Source organism: Amblyomma mixtum, chromosome 8 (assembly GCF_055824585.1).
Source record: "Amblyomma mixtum isolate Tamu chromosome 8, ASM5582458v1, whole genome shotgun sequence".
Lineage (NCBI taxonomy): Eukaryota > Metazoa > Arthropoda > Arachnida > Ixodida > Ixodidae > Amblyomma > Amblyomma mixtum.
Window position 1 is genome coordinate 14,893,258 of NC_143019.1, and position 12,166 is coordinate 14,905,423.

The following is a 12,166-nucleotide window of genomic DNA, read 5'->3' on the forward strand; positions in this document are numbered from 1 at the left end:
ACAAAATCACCTAACTTGGGAGTGTCAGGATTCTCCTGAGGCTAATTCACAAATCATCCTATACCTTGCCACCTGGGAAGAGCTGATCCAAAGCCACGACTCGGATCAGCAAAGACTCATCATCCATCAGGCGGAGACAGCGTACTACAAGACTCTCTCCACAGTCTCCGGTGCTGAGAGCCGGCTGGGAGGCACCCCCTCCTAATTGCTGCGCCCCGACCGTGAGGCCCCATGACGACAAAAATAAAGTTCATTAATTCATTCATTCGACCTATCGGGCTTTCCGCTGGATATTTCGGCGGAATCTCTGCTGCGACATATCGGCCTACCGGAGCAGTGGGGTCATCACGCCATACCAGCAGCTGATTTCATTCACTCAAGCCAGGATTGAGAGCGGCACAATCGTGGCGCGTGAATGCGCTAGTCACGTGTTTTTTTTTATTTCGCAGACTTTCTTTGGAGCTCGGAAAAAAAGATACAGCTGAGGCTTTCTTTAGCACAAATAAATAGAATGGGGGTTTCTGAAGGTGCTCTCCAGCTTTGCTATTCACATCTGCCATCTAAAGTCAATATTTACGGGTTTAGAAAAATTATTTATTTTTATTTATTTAGATATACTGTCAATCCACTGTGGATTTTAACAGGAAGGGCGTTTGGAATAAGGCACATCAAAGCATAAACTACGACAATGTCAATGAATTAGTGACACAAAGAGTAAACAAGAAAAAGGATTGAAGGGCAGTATAAAGCGACTACAATGCCGCACTTAATTAAGGTTCAGTATATAAAAGTCATTGGATACAGCAATATGATCGTCGAAATGTACAGTTGGTTGAGGACAAGATAACATATTCAATACATGGGATATATGAGAGATTAGAAACACACAAGCACTGGTAAGAAAATAACGAGGCAGTAAAATGGAAGCTGCTAACGAAGGTTCAGAATTGAAGTCAGTTTACGAGTGAAGATAATTTTCTACCAACGGAGTGAAGATATCTAGTGATGTGCTGCTGGTAATAGAGTGGTCAAGGATGTTCCATTCTCTTATTGCGAGAGGAAAAAAGAAATATTTTAGGCAGTCAGTACGAAATATGTGCTCTTTTAATGTTTCTGAACGTCTGTGACGTGTAGTCTTGCCTCTGGGGCCATCAGGTATAGTTTTAGCAAGGTTGTGTTTTGATTGTGGAGTAACTGGTAAAGTAATTTCAGTCGTGCAAGTTTAGTTGTATTTTCCAGAGTAAGAATACTGGCTTTCTCGAGTAGTTCGGAGGGTGAGTCAGTAGGCCTGTATTTGTTAAACATAAATCTTACTGCCTTTCTTTGGATAGCTTCCAATTTTCCTTTGAGATATTTAGTATGCGGAAACCATGCAACGTTCGCGTATTCGAGTACCGATCGTACAAAAGCGTTGTATGCAATCAGTTTTGTTGGAGGAAGAGCTTGTTGAAGATGTCTTTTGAGGAACAGGAGTCTTTTGATGGCGGCTGATGTTACATAGGTGACATGTGAATCCCATCTGAGATCATGGGATATTATTACACCGAGGTATTTACCACTGGTAACTCGAGTGAGGAGGGCGTTGTTAACAACGTAAGTGTAAGACGACTCATGTTTTTTTCTGGTTATTGTGAGAAGAGCGGACTTATTAATGTTAAGGGCCCTCTGCCAGTCTTTACACCACCTAGATACGGCTTCTCCAGCGAGGTTTAGGGCCATTTAGTCATCTGGTGTGTTAATTTCGCGGTAAATTATACAGTCTTCAGTAAAGAGTTTAATATTAACATTGACATAAGAGGGCAGACCGTTGATAAATATCAGGAATAAAACTGGAGCTAAGACGCAGCCCTGAGGTACTCCTGATGTTACACATTCTAATGACGAAGGCTGGTGGTTAATCACAACGTATTGGAAGCGACCAGATAGGTAGTCCTTAATCTAGTTAACAATGGGGCTGTTACCAAGTGTGCATTCTAATTTCTTGACTAGTTTTGTGTTTGAAACGTGGTTGAATGCTTTCAAAAACTCGATAAAAATCATATCTACCTGTTTTTGGTTGTCAGTGCTCAAAGACAGATAATGTGTTAGTTCCAGGAGCTGAGTTACTGTTGATAGACCACTTCTAAAACCATGCTGGAATGGGGATAGGATGCGTTCTTGTTCAAGAAATGTGGTTATATGCTTAGTAATGATGTGCTGAAGTTTAAATATTATGCAGGTTAACGATATGGGTCTGAAGTTAGAGGGTTCGTTCTTGTTTCCAGATTTATGAACAGGGATAACCTTATCGATTTTTCATTCTTTCGGTAGAGTGCAAGTCGATAATGATTTGTAAAAATAGTAAGTATAAGTACCTAGCGATCCATTCAGCATATCGTTAGAGGAATATGTTAGGTATTTTGCCAGGGCCAGGTGCTTTTTTCGCGTCTCAGTTAAGTAAAAGATTTAACAGACCTCTTTCGCTTACACTTATCGGTGTCAAAGGTGTTCTATGTACAGGACTTGAAGGGGGGAAAACACCATCATCAACAGTAGAGACGGATTTGAAGCAATTATTCATGGTATTAGCATAATTTATATCTTGTTCTTGAGAATTAGGGTTCTTACATCCTTTATTAGGCTTTCAAAAATTCCAAAATTTTAAGGGAGAGCTTTTTAGAAAATTGGGCAGCGTTTTCAATAAATAGTTTTTACTGCCTTATAATCTTTGTTTTTAAATCACTAATGGCCTTGGCAGGGCGACCACTGTTTCCAGGTTGGCTTTCTGTCTTACGATTTTCTCAGCCGTTTTACTTTGCGTTTGGCATGAATCACATCGCGTGTTAACCAAGGGTCATGTTTCCTAGTTGTTTTTGTTTTAGTTGGTATGTAGTTATGGATGCAGAAGGATACGGTGTCTTTGAACATATGTACCATAAAGATTCAATATGTGCGGAGGGATCCTCATACATTTCTTCAAATGTCGCGAATTCATCAATGAGGTGATCGATTATGTCAGAATCTTGAGCATTATTGTAGTCGAGGTATGTAATTTTCGATCTTGGGGAAGCATCTTTGTTACGTATAGGGATAGCGCATATGCTTGTGGCCTGATATGCCATCAATGATTTTGAGTTCTGCTGTGTCTACTGAAAAGGTGATCTCTCAAAAATGTTAGGTAAAATATATTGAAGCTATGCGGTGCTGTTCAGTTTTGTCACTCTCTGTAAGCCGGCTCAATTCTATACCTCGGCTGACGACTTTCTGGCAGTGGCACCGCACGATATGATAGTAATATTATCTAAAACTTGACAATTCCCAGAGGCAACATCACAGTTCATTTTGCACTAGTATTCTTTTAAATGCTGCTTGAAATTGCTGTGCTGTGTGGTTATCATTGTGGCCACCATGTGCTCTGATAAGGCCAAAAAAAAAAGTTCAAGATGGTCCCTGCAGCAGACGCAAAGAGTGCACTCAATAAGCTAATAAATTATCAACGGGCAAATACCATATAAAGCAACAATAAGTAATAAATGCCATTTACTCGCATACGCATGATAGTCAGAAGGCCTGAGCATATGATATCCTATATCGATATCCTATTTGGCGAAGGCACAACTATGTGTCAGCCTTATATGCTTGCTGCAAAGTACTACATTCATAGTCGTTTTGTCGATCGCTCGCTGCATCGCGTCATTGTGCGTCAAATGTATGACGCATGCAACATATGGTCAGTGGTGCTGATCATATCGCAGATCTAAATCATTTTCAATAAGCAAATTCAGTCTTACCAAAAGAAGTGGTAGAGCGTGCTCCCATAGGCGAACTCCGGTGATGTGCGATCAAAATGCTCCTCTAGAAAATGCTTTGAACAAACACAGGTGTGCTGGTAGGCTCTCGCTGAACATAGAGCAACCAAACAGCCTGTGCCCATTGCCTTCGATGAGCTGCGTTTGCAGGAAACCTGAGAATGGAGAATGCAATGTACAACCCCCGTCAAAAGTATACAGGACAAGGGGTTTGCTTGTGAGGCCTGCTGCATGCATGGTTATGTATCTTCAGCGACCGTAACCTCTTGAAAGAGGAATGGCATTGCGTCCCCAACCCTCCCAAGCTTTGGACTGCTAGATATGCTAGGGAGCCCCGCTAAGCTAGGAGCTTAGAAGCAAACCCCTTGGGCTGTATAATTTTGACGGGGGCTGTACATATGCTTCTATACAATAAAATGGCAAAAACTGAGCTATAAAATATTCATTACAGCTGTACACATGCATGATAGATTTCCAAACGCGTAGCTGAGTTAAGAAGTGTATACTCACAGGTGATAGGAGTCGCCAGCCTCTTTAGGTGGCCCTTGAGACGTGCACCCTGGCACACAACAGCTCGGCATTGGATCAGCTGCGATCTCCTACTCTTGCATCAGCACCTCGCTTGCATCAAATGAAAACTGACACCAGCCCATCTTTCAAGGATATATAGGTTGCCGTTGTCAGAAGGGAAGGGGACATGGCACCCAAAAGCGCCTTGTCCCAGGGTCACACGTAACCCATCAGCCCTTCATCATTTGTACGGCACCATTGACCCCCCCCCCCCCCCCCCCCCTCCACCTCCGGGGCCAAGGAGGAACAGGAAGGAGATCTTCGATACCGGACGAATGCCGTTCCCGGGCATTGGTGGCCGCCGTGTGGTTTCGCGCGCCGATCGAGGGGCTCACGTTTCTCGCGTGTGCTTAATTGTCCTTCACCTCACCCGGTGAAGCCAAATTTCTGGCGCTGAGCTAAACAAGCAAGTGTAATAGTTTCGTCGAATGCAGCCTTCAACTTCAGAGTCCCAAGGAGGCTTATAATCTCCACCATCAGAAAACGACGTAGCCAAAAGTGGTGACGGGTACTGCATGTCAAGATGGGCCACCGCAGTAAGTAAAAGGTCACTTCCCGCGCTTGCAAGAGTTGAGATAAGCATTTTTCCCGGCTGCTACTAATTGTCACCAGGGCCGAGCAGTTGGAGAAGGCACGGAGACACGCAGTACGAAGCAGTAACTGGAAGTAGCCGCCTGTCTCACACGGGTATTTCCGGCAAGCAGCCAAGCGCCACCCGCGCGGGGGCCTGTGCCCATGCGGGAGCACGCTTCTTCGTAGGCTTTGAAACGCGCGCGCAATCGGCGCGGCAGCGGAATGTAAACATCTTTGTAAACAAAAAAGGGTGAAGAGCTCGCCCGGCCAAGACGGCGTCGAGCTTGTTTCCGGTATAGTGCCTAGAATTTTAAGCGAAAGACCATAGAGTTAATACAACCAACTCGAAAGAGGAAGGAGTCACGATTCGTTTAGAGGCACGATTAGAGAAGGAGTCACGATTCGCAAGTACACGCAGTGGCAAGTAGAACACAGTGCGAGGCTCGGGACCTAGATGGCGGGACGCGCGTAGCCGGAAGCGTTGGCCGGTAGCCGGCCGGAAGCTCCTTCCGTCAATGCGCCACTGCCCTGGGCCCTGGGCTGCTGGGCGGACTCCAAAAACGCCGCGCCGTAGGCCCGCGCGAGCGTGAAATCCGCGTCGACTGGGACCCGAAACGATCCGACAGCTCCGATCCTCGGGAGGCAAGAAGGCTCAGCCGCCGCTATGCCGCCAATGGGGTCGCTGCCTATCCGCTGAAACGTACGGAAGGACCCCGCGCGCGACCAACCATACGTTCTTTCTCGCCTCCAAACGAAAACGGTGAGCAGCTGCGCACCTGCGCTCCGGAGCGATGCGCCAGCATCGATGCTCTGCCTGCTCTCCCGGCATAGCGGTCGCCGATTACCGACCGCTGGAAGGCGAAACGTCCCAAAACGCTGGTCGCAAACGCTTGTTCTGTGTTGTCGAGTGCGTGTGAGAAATTTGACGGCCTTTTTCATCTCCTTGCGCTCACCATATGTATATTAGTGGACATGGCGAACCACCGTGATGCCTTGCTCCGGGATGCGAAAACTCACTGACGCGTCATTGAAAACCATTCCCAGCAATTTATAAGCCATGCGGATTGCTTTGAACGGAAGCGAATTAAAAGGACAAGCGTATGTTCTTTAAGCGTATGTTCTTTTAAAATAAATAAAGCGCATGTGTTAACAGATTACCGAACATGTAGTACGCATAATTATTTATCGGCGCTGGGGGCACTTGCTGAGCGTAAGGCTCCCTTTGGATGAAGAATGACGTGGAGGGCTGGAAGAGATTTTGAACAAATTTTGAGCTCCGATTTGAAGGAACTGATGACGATTTCGAACATCAGTAAACAGCATCCTAAATTTTGAAAGCGCTCGGAATGCCAACTAGCGCAGCAGACACGTTTGTTAAATCAATAAACAGCGCCAAACATCAGCTGGGTGGCTTTCCCGCATGACAGCGGTGTGTAGTGGAAAATACTAACTTACTCTTGTTACTACCATAGTTTTATGTAAAATGCTGGCGCTGGTATATTCGTTTCACTGTTGCATTAAAGACACAGAATGTCGAAAACATCTGGTCTTAAGTGGTGTAACGTTATGAGGTTTCATATTTGCCTGTGGCATTATTTTCTATTTGCATAAAAATTTATTGTTGTATTTCTTTTTTCCCTGTCATCTTGGCTGATAGAAGTCGAGATTAGTGTAGCTCATCATGGGAACGAGAGCAGCTGCTTGTGAGTATTCCATCATTTTTGAATTAACTATGTTCAGAACATCACTATTGCTTGCATTTGTTAGCAGTTTATCGTGTGTGGATATATTAAAGAACAGCTATATGGAACTCAAAACCTTGTCTCAGTCTCGTGAGAACCGTTTGCTGTAATAGCGCCCATGCAAACCTTTGTCTTTGACTTCTTTGCCATCAAATTAAAATATTGAGCACCATGAAAACTTGTTTTTCTGCCATTCCACACATTTTTTTTTTTCTGCAGAATATGTTTGTACGTATATATGACCAAGCAAAAAATTCACTTCAACTGCGTTTCTTCAGGGTCTGACATACTTAACATACACAAGTATATTGAAACAGTTGTACATGGAAGAGCCGCTTCGGCAAGTGACCATTATTCAAATTAGTGACAGTACTTCACTTTGTATTATTTTTTGCAGTCCTTTATCTTCATTATTATACGCTTTGTCTAAACTAAAGTACTGCGAGATGAGGTTCATCATGAACTTACAAGATCTAGAAGGGCTGCTTCTGCCACATCTACACCATTGTTCACCTCTAGTCTTTTTTTTTTGGGTCTCTGTATAGTCGCTGCCATGTTTTTAACTTCTTACAGTAAGAAATATGCAATGGAAAAGGAATGATAGAGAATGCATTCGATAAGATGTGTCAACATGAAGTTGTTCACGCTGTATACCTGAGACCACTTAGAACTGATATCACATTCGTTATACAGAGAATTCCGTTTTTATGTGCGGGAATTTAAAAAATTCCTGTGAGCAAACTACTGGCCTAATCGGGAGCAAACTTCGCTCACGGGGTAGCATATTATGGTCTACGTTATTTGAGATGTAATTAAACGTCGGTACTTGCCTGCATTTCCTGAAATTAAGAAGAAACTGCTGTCAACTGCGAGAAAAGCTGTCGCAGACGAGAGCTATACGCGAGCCGAGCAGCTGGTTTGACGCGTTTGCCTCGCCTTCCGGCAGATGGCGTGCCCTGTCAAACCAGCTGTTCGGCTCGCGTATAGCTCTCGTCTGCGACAGCTTTTCTCGCAGTTGACAGCAGTTTCTTCTTAATTTCAGGAAATGCAGGCAAGTACCGACGTTTAATTACATCTCAAATAACGTAGACCATAATATGCTACCCCGTGAGCGAAGTTTGCTCTCAATTAGGCAAGTAGTTTGCTCACAGGAATTTTTTAAATTCCCGCACATAAAAACGGAATTCTCTGTACATTAGAATCTAAATTAATGTTTTCTTTTAGTATATTCATCTAGGTAGTCATTAAGCATATAATAGTGACTGATCAATATGCTGAACTGTTATAACTGAAAATGTAACACTGCTGACAATAGGGTTGTTTTAATACTCTGTTGCAGCATTGATGGTGTACTTCAATGAAGCTGAAATGTCACAATGCCCCCCATAGTACCAAGATTTTGCTGTGTGTTTGGTATCATGTGGTCAAAATTAATGTGAAGATTTCTATTGCACTGTTGCTCACTGCCAACTGTGTTCAATTTTTTGAAGTGTAACTTCAAAACATTGATTTAATATACAGGTGCCCATATAAGTTTTTGAACACGGTAGCCAGAATTGAATTTCCTCACTGTTCAAAAGGTGCGGTCTGACATTAAAAAGTGAACTATGCAGTTCACACAGGAAATTTGCTACATGCTTAGGCTACCCAGAAATTAAGCTTTTTCATGGTTTTCTTGTTTCAGAAACTTCTATGGACACTTGCACTTTTATGTCCCAACTTATTATTTGAACTTTGGGTTGCTGTGTTTTAACTGTGGGAATATTCTTGCAGTCACCGCCAAGATTCGTAATCTGCACGACTATCACACACGAATTTTGCATGGGCTCCCCCCTCTGCCGTCAGGGGTGGATGTTGCTAACACACTCAAGTATTTTTCCCAGACACTGCTCAGGTAGGTTTGCTGAATGTTGCCTCGCATGATTTGTGTATTAAATAAATTTTACCTATTGCTTGTTGAACTTTATGTATGATAGAATATGTGGCACAATTAGCTTTTCTTCTTTCTTCGACTTATATTCTACTGCAAGAATAGCTTTTCATCATGTGCGGATCACCATAGCTCTGAAACTTTTATTCACTATAGATGTATGTTTGTAAACTGATAGATAGGCTCCTGTTTTCTGCACAGATTTACTCCTGGAAGTCTAGGTCCAGCAGTCTTGGAACTGTTGATAATTTCTAGTACACTCACTTGTAAATTTGTGCCTAATTTATACAAGCTGTACATGAATTGAAGCAGAGTGGATTATAACTATGAGTGCATGCCCTGGCATATCTCGTCTCTCTCTCTATTTTTTTTTTTTGCTTCAAGTTTAAAGTGAGATGCGTTCGATGGGGCAAAAAAGAAATTACGGTATCAAAAGAGAGAGAGAGAAAACTTTATTTTAACGCAATATTAAGTCAATGAAGCCTCAAGGATGTCTTTGGTCAGGGTAACCAAAACCAACTGGTCCATCAGCCAGTCCGAGGCTAGCCAAGCCCACCATGCTGAGGGAGAAGGGTATGAGAGAGAGAGAGAGAGACTCTTTAATGAAATACAGAGAATTTAGCCGGCGTTTCAATATCGCTGGCATGCTAATCTGCGTAGGGAGGGGAATTTGGGAGATAAAGACAGAAGGAGAGCAGCGTGGAAGAGGTAAAAGAAAAAAAAAACGAAGATAAAACGCGGCCATGAAATGGGTACTAAGGATGCAATGGCGAGTATTGATGTAACCTATGGAAGGGTATGGAAATGAGGGGACTGAATGGCAACGGGGCAGGAGAAAAGGCGGTGTTCCAAATTAGCATAGGGCTCAAGACAGCTCGGGCAAGCCCTGTGTTCCCCACAGCCTGTGTTTACATGTGCCCTCTCCTGATACAGAAGTGCTTGTTTTTCAGTGTCCTCAAGGATGTACCGAGCATTCCGCTTGACATGATCCGCTGTCACGAAAAGGACCATGCTCGAACGACATTGTTTCCGAGCCTAGACTACAAGGCACTCTACCATGCCATCGTGCAATTGGTGGATGCTGTGCCTGTCATTCAGTCTGGAGCTCATGGTGAGTGGACTTGGCTGTGCACCCAACGACAGCCACCACAGAATGCGCACAGCAAGCAAATGACATGCAGCTGGTTGTGATGTTTGACTTGCTGTGAAATTATGAGGTGTGCTCTGCTGTTAGCTTTGGCTGGCAGGCTAAATAGCGTGATTGAAAGTGGTTTTACTGAGACAGCTCACTGGTACACATTAGCAGGCATGCCTTGCGATGGCATTAAGCGGATGAGGTAGAGGCGGGTCGTAGTAAACGTATGCTGGACTCTTGGGTTTTTTGGCTGACTGTACGATTGGTGACTATCATTTTATCTCTGACTGTACTTTTGGCAAACTGTGTTTGTACTATGCATGTGGCAAGGCAATACTTTGATGAGCAGGTGATTGCAATGATGCAGTAAGGAAGGCCATTCCAGCATAAGGAGTTCATGTAAAGAAGGGCACTGAGAAACTAATGGTTCAGACATGAAGGTGGAAAACTTGATGCAACACTTGACTGAAAACTTAAAGTGAGGGTCTTATGACTGGATGAGCTCAAAAACAGATACAGTGCTCACCATCTTGCATCCCAAATTCAGAAATGACCTCCTGATCTCAAATTCAGATATGACCTCCTGTATATAGGAGAGGGCACAGTGCATAGGGTTGTTTTTGGGTGTGGGTAGGCCATCGTGGGGTGCTACTGACTACCCAGATTGAGTAGCGTAACCCTGTAAGAGGAGAAATCATAGCCTGTTAAGTCCAAAGCACATGCGGTGTGTTGTTTAGATAGCAGGCTAGATGAGAATGGTCAGTTAAGTGGGATGTGATTTGAATTGCTGGCCCGATAATTATACATCTTCATTTTTGTCTGTGATATTAGGCATGAGAATAGTGCATGCTTGTAATTAAGACTGTGGACAACCAAATTGTGTCTTTCCAGGCTGTGAAGAATGATTGCAGGGCACAAAAGTTTATAGTATAATAAGTCTTAGGTCTACACAAAAATGGCATTTAAGCAGAGTGAAGAGGCATCCATTATTCTTGCCACCTATTGTTAGATTCATGCATGTCTGGCTGGGCACTGAAGCCTACTCCTTGGCTTAGCAACAAAGTACTGTTTGTCTTGGTTCACAATCTATCTATTTTTCTGCTTTTCACCTCAGCTCTTGGTTATACAATCCTGAACACTCTGGCATGCCTGGTTCCATTTCTGGAGCACGAGTATATGGACACGCTGCCTTACATCGTGGCCTCTTCCATGGCCTTGTTTCCGGCATCGCTGCACAAGGACATTGTCGACATGCTCTGCAATCACCTCTTACCTTACACCATCAGTGAGTCACCTTCGCTGTGCATACTACCTTTGATGTTGCGCTTGGGGCCAGAAGAGTAGGTTTTCTTGTTTCTGTGTGAATTACAAAGAATTTCATGGAATTTTGTGCTGCTCTTTGCTAGAGCATTTATTTAGTTTAATGCGAAAGGGAAAAGTATTTTTTTAGTTCTTAAAAATCGTTACAAAAAATTGTTACAGTATCCAGTTACCGCTGCTTTGTGTTAGACACAGCCACTGTTAATTTGGTGATAGCTGATTTTCTGCTGCTGAACAAATTGAGTAAGAGGGCAATTTTGAGGCAAGCTATTATTGAAGCAATGTGAGCCTTCTTATCTCACTGGGACGAGAATTGTCTGTTGAGGACTCTTCCTTTCTTTTTCAGCTAATCCTGTGGATGCAGATGCCCTTAACTATGCCAACATGTCCACCTCAGCGGTAATCATGATGGTATTCCAGTACACTGAGAATGTGGGTGAGTGTGCTACTGCATTTTGCAAAGGCTGATGGCAAAAGAACAGCAAAAACAAGTGATAGTTACCTCTTTTGTAGCAGTAAAGGCATAAAATTAGGGACAAACAAGACCAGATTGTCTGGGCCTGGTATGTCCTGCTTGCCTGCAGCCTTCACGCACAAAATGGAGACTTCCTTGATTTTGTGCCTGGGGGAATGCATGGCGCTATTGATGGCTGACTGCTCAACTACTTGATTAGCATTTTCATCCTTTTCTGCTAGAGCATCAGTAAACTTCACGTTCTAGAAACTGAAGGCTGTACTGAGGCATTTGGGGGGCTACTGTGATATATGCGTGTAGACTGCATCAGTTATCTCATGCTGCAGCTAGTTGTCATCCCTAAGAGCTCCAGTGGACTCTCATTAGTTCAAACTCATTCATTTGTATTTCTTGCTTATTCAGCTTTTGTCCTCTCAATATCAATTGTATTAAAAAGGCATATAAATCCCTCATATTTTTAAGAAAGTTTCAGTCCCTTTCAAGTTCTGTATACAGACAGTCGACTATTTTTTGTAATTTGAATGAACTTGCGAGCTTGTAAAGTGATAACAGCACTTGTAAAATCGATAATTGTAGAGGCAAGAGTGCTACAAACAAGAAAATAAAATATGTGTGAAGAATAAAGCATAATTA

The 12,166-nt window shown here is 43.3% G+C and overlaps 1 protein-coding gene across 1 annotated transcript in view; it reads left to right on the forward strand.

Annotated features, from left to right (window-relative positions):
* Positions 1 to 5,401: 5,401 nt before the first annotated feature.
* The window catches only part of unc79 (UNC-79 domain-containing protein), an 82,811-nt gene continuing 76,046 nt past the window's right edge, over positions 5,402 to 12,166 (forward strand). Inside the window, exons 1-6 of the mRNA XM_089556579.1 lie at positions 5,402 to 5,691; positions 6,589 to 6,634; positions 8,447 to 8,567; positions 9,554 to 9,714; positions 10,853 to 11,023; positions 11,405 to 11,494. Of these exons, the coding sequence (XP_089412705.1) occupies positions 6,613 to 6,634; positions 8,447 to 8,567; positions 9,554 to 9,714; positions 10,853 to 11,023; positions 11,405 to 11,494 (565 nt within the window). The 5' untranslated portion in view covers positions 5,402 to 5,691; positions 6,589 to 6,612. The remainder of the gene's footprint in view (positions 5,692 to 6,588; positions 6,635 to 8,446; positions 8,568 to 9,553; positions 9,715 to 10,852; positions 11,024 to 11,404; positions 11,495 to 12,166) is intronic.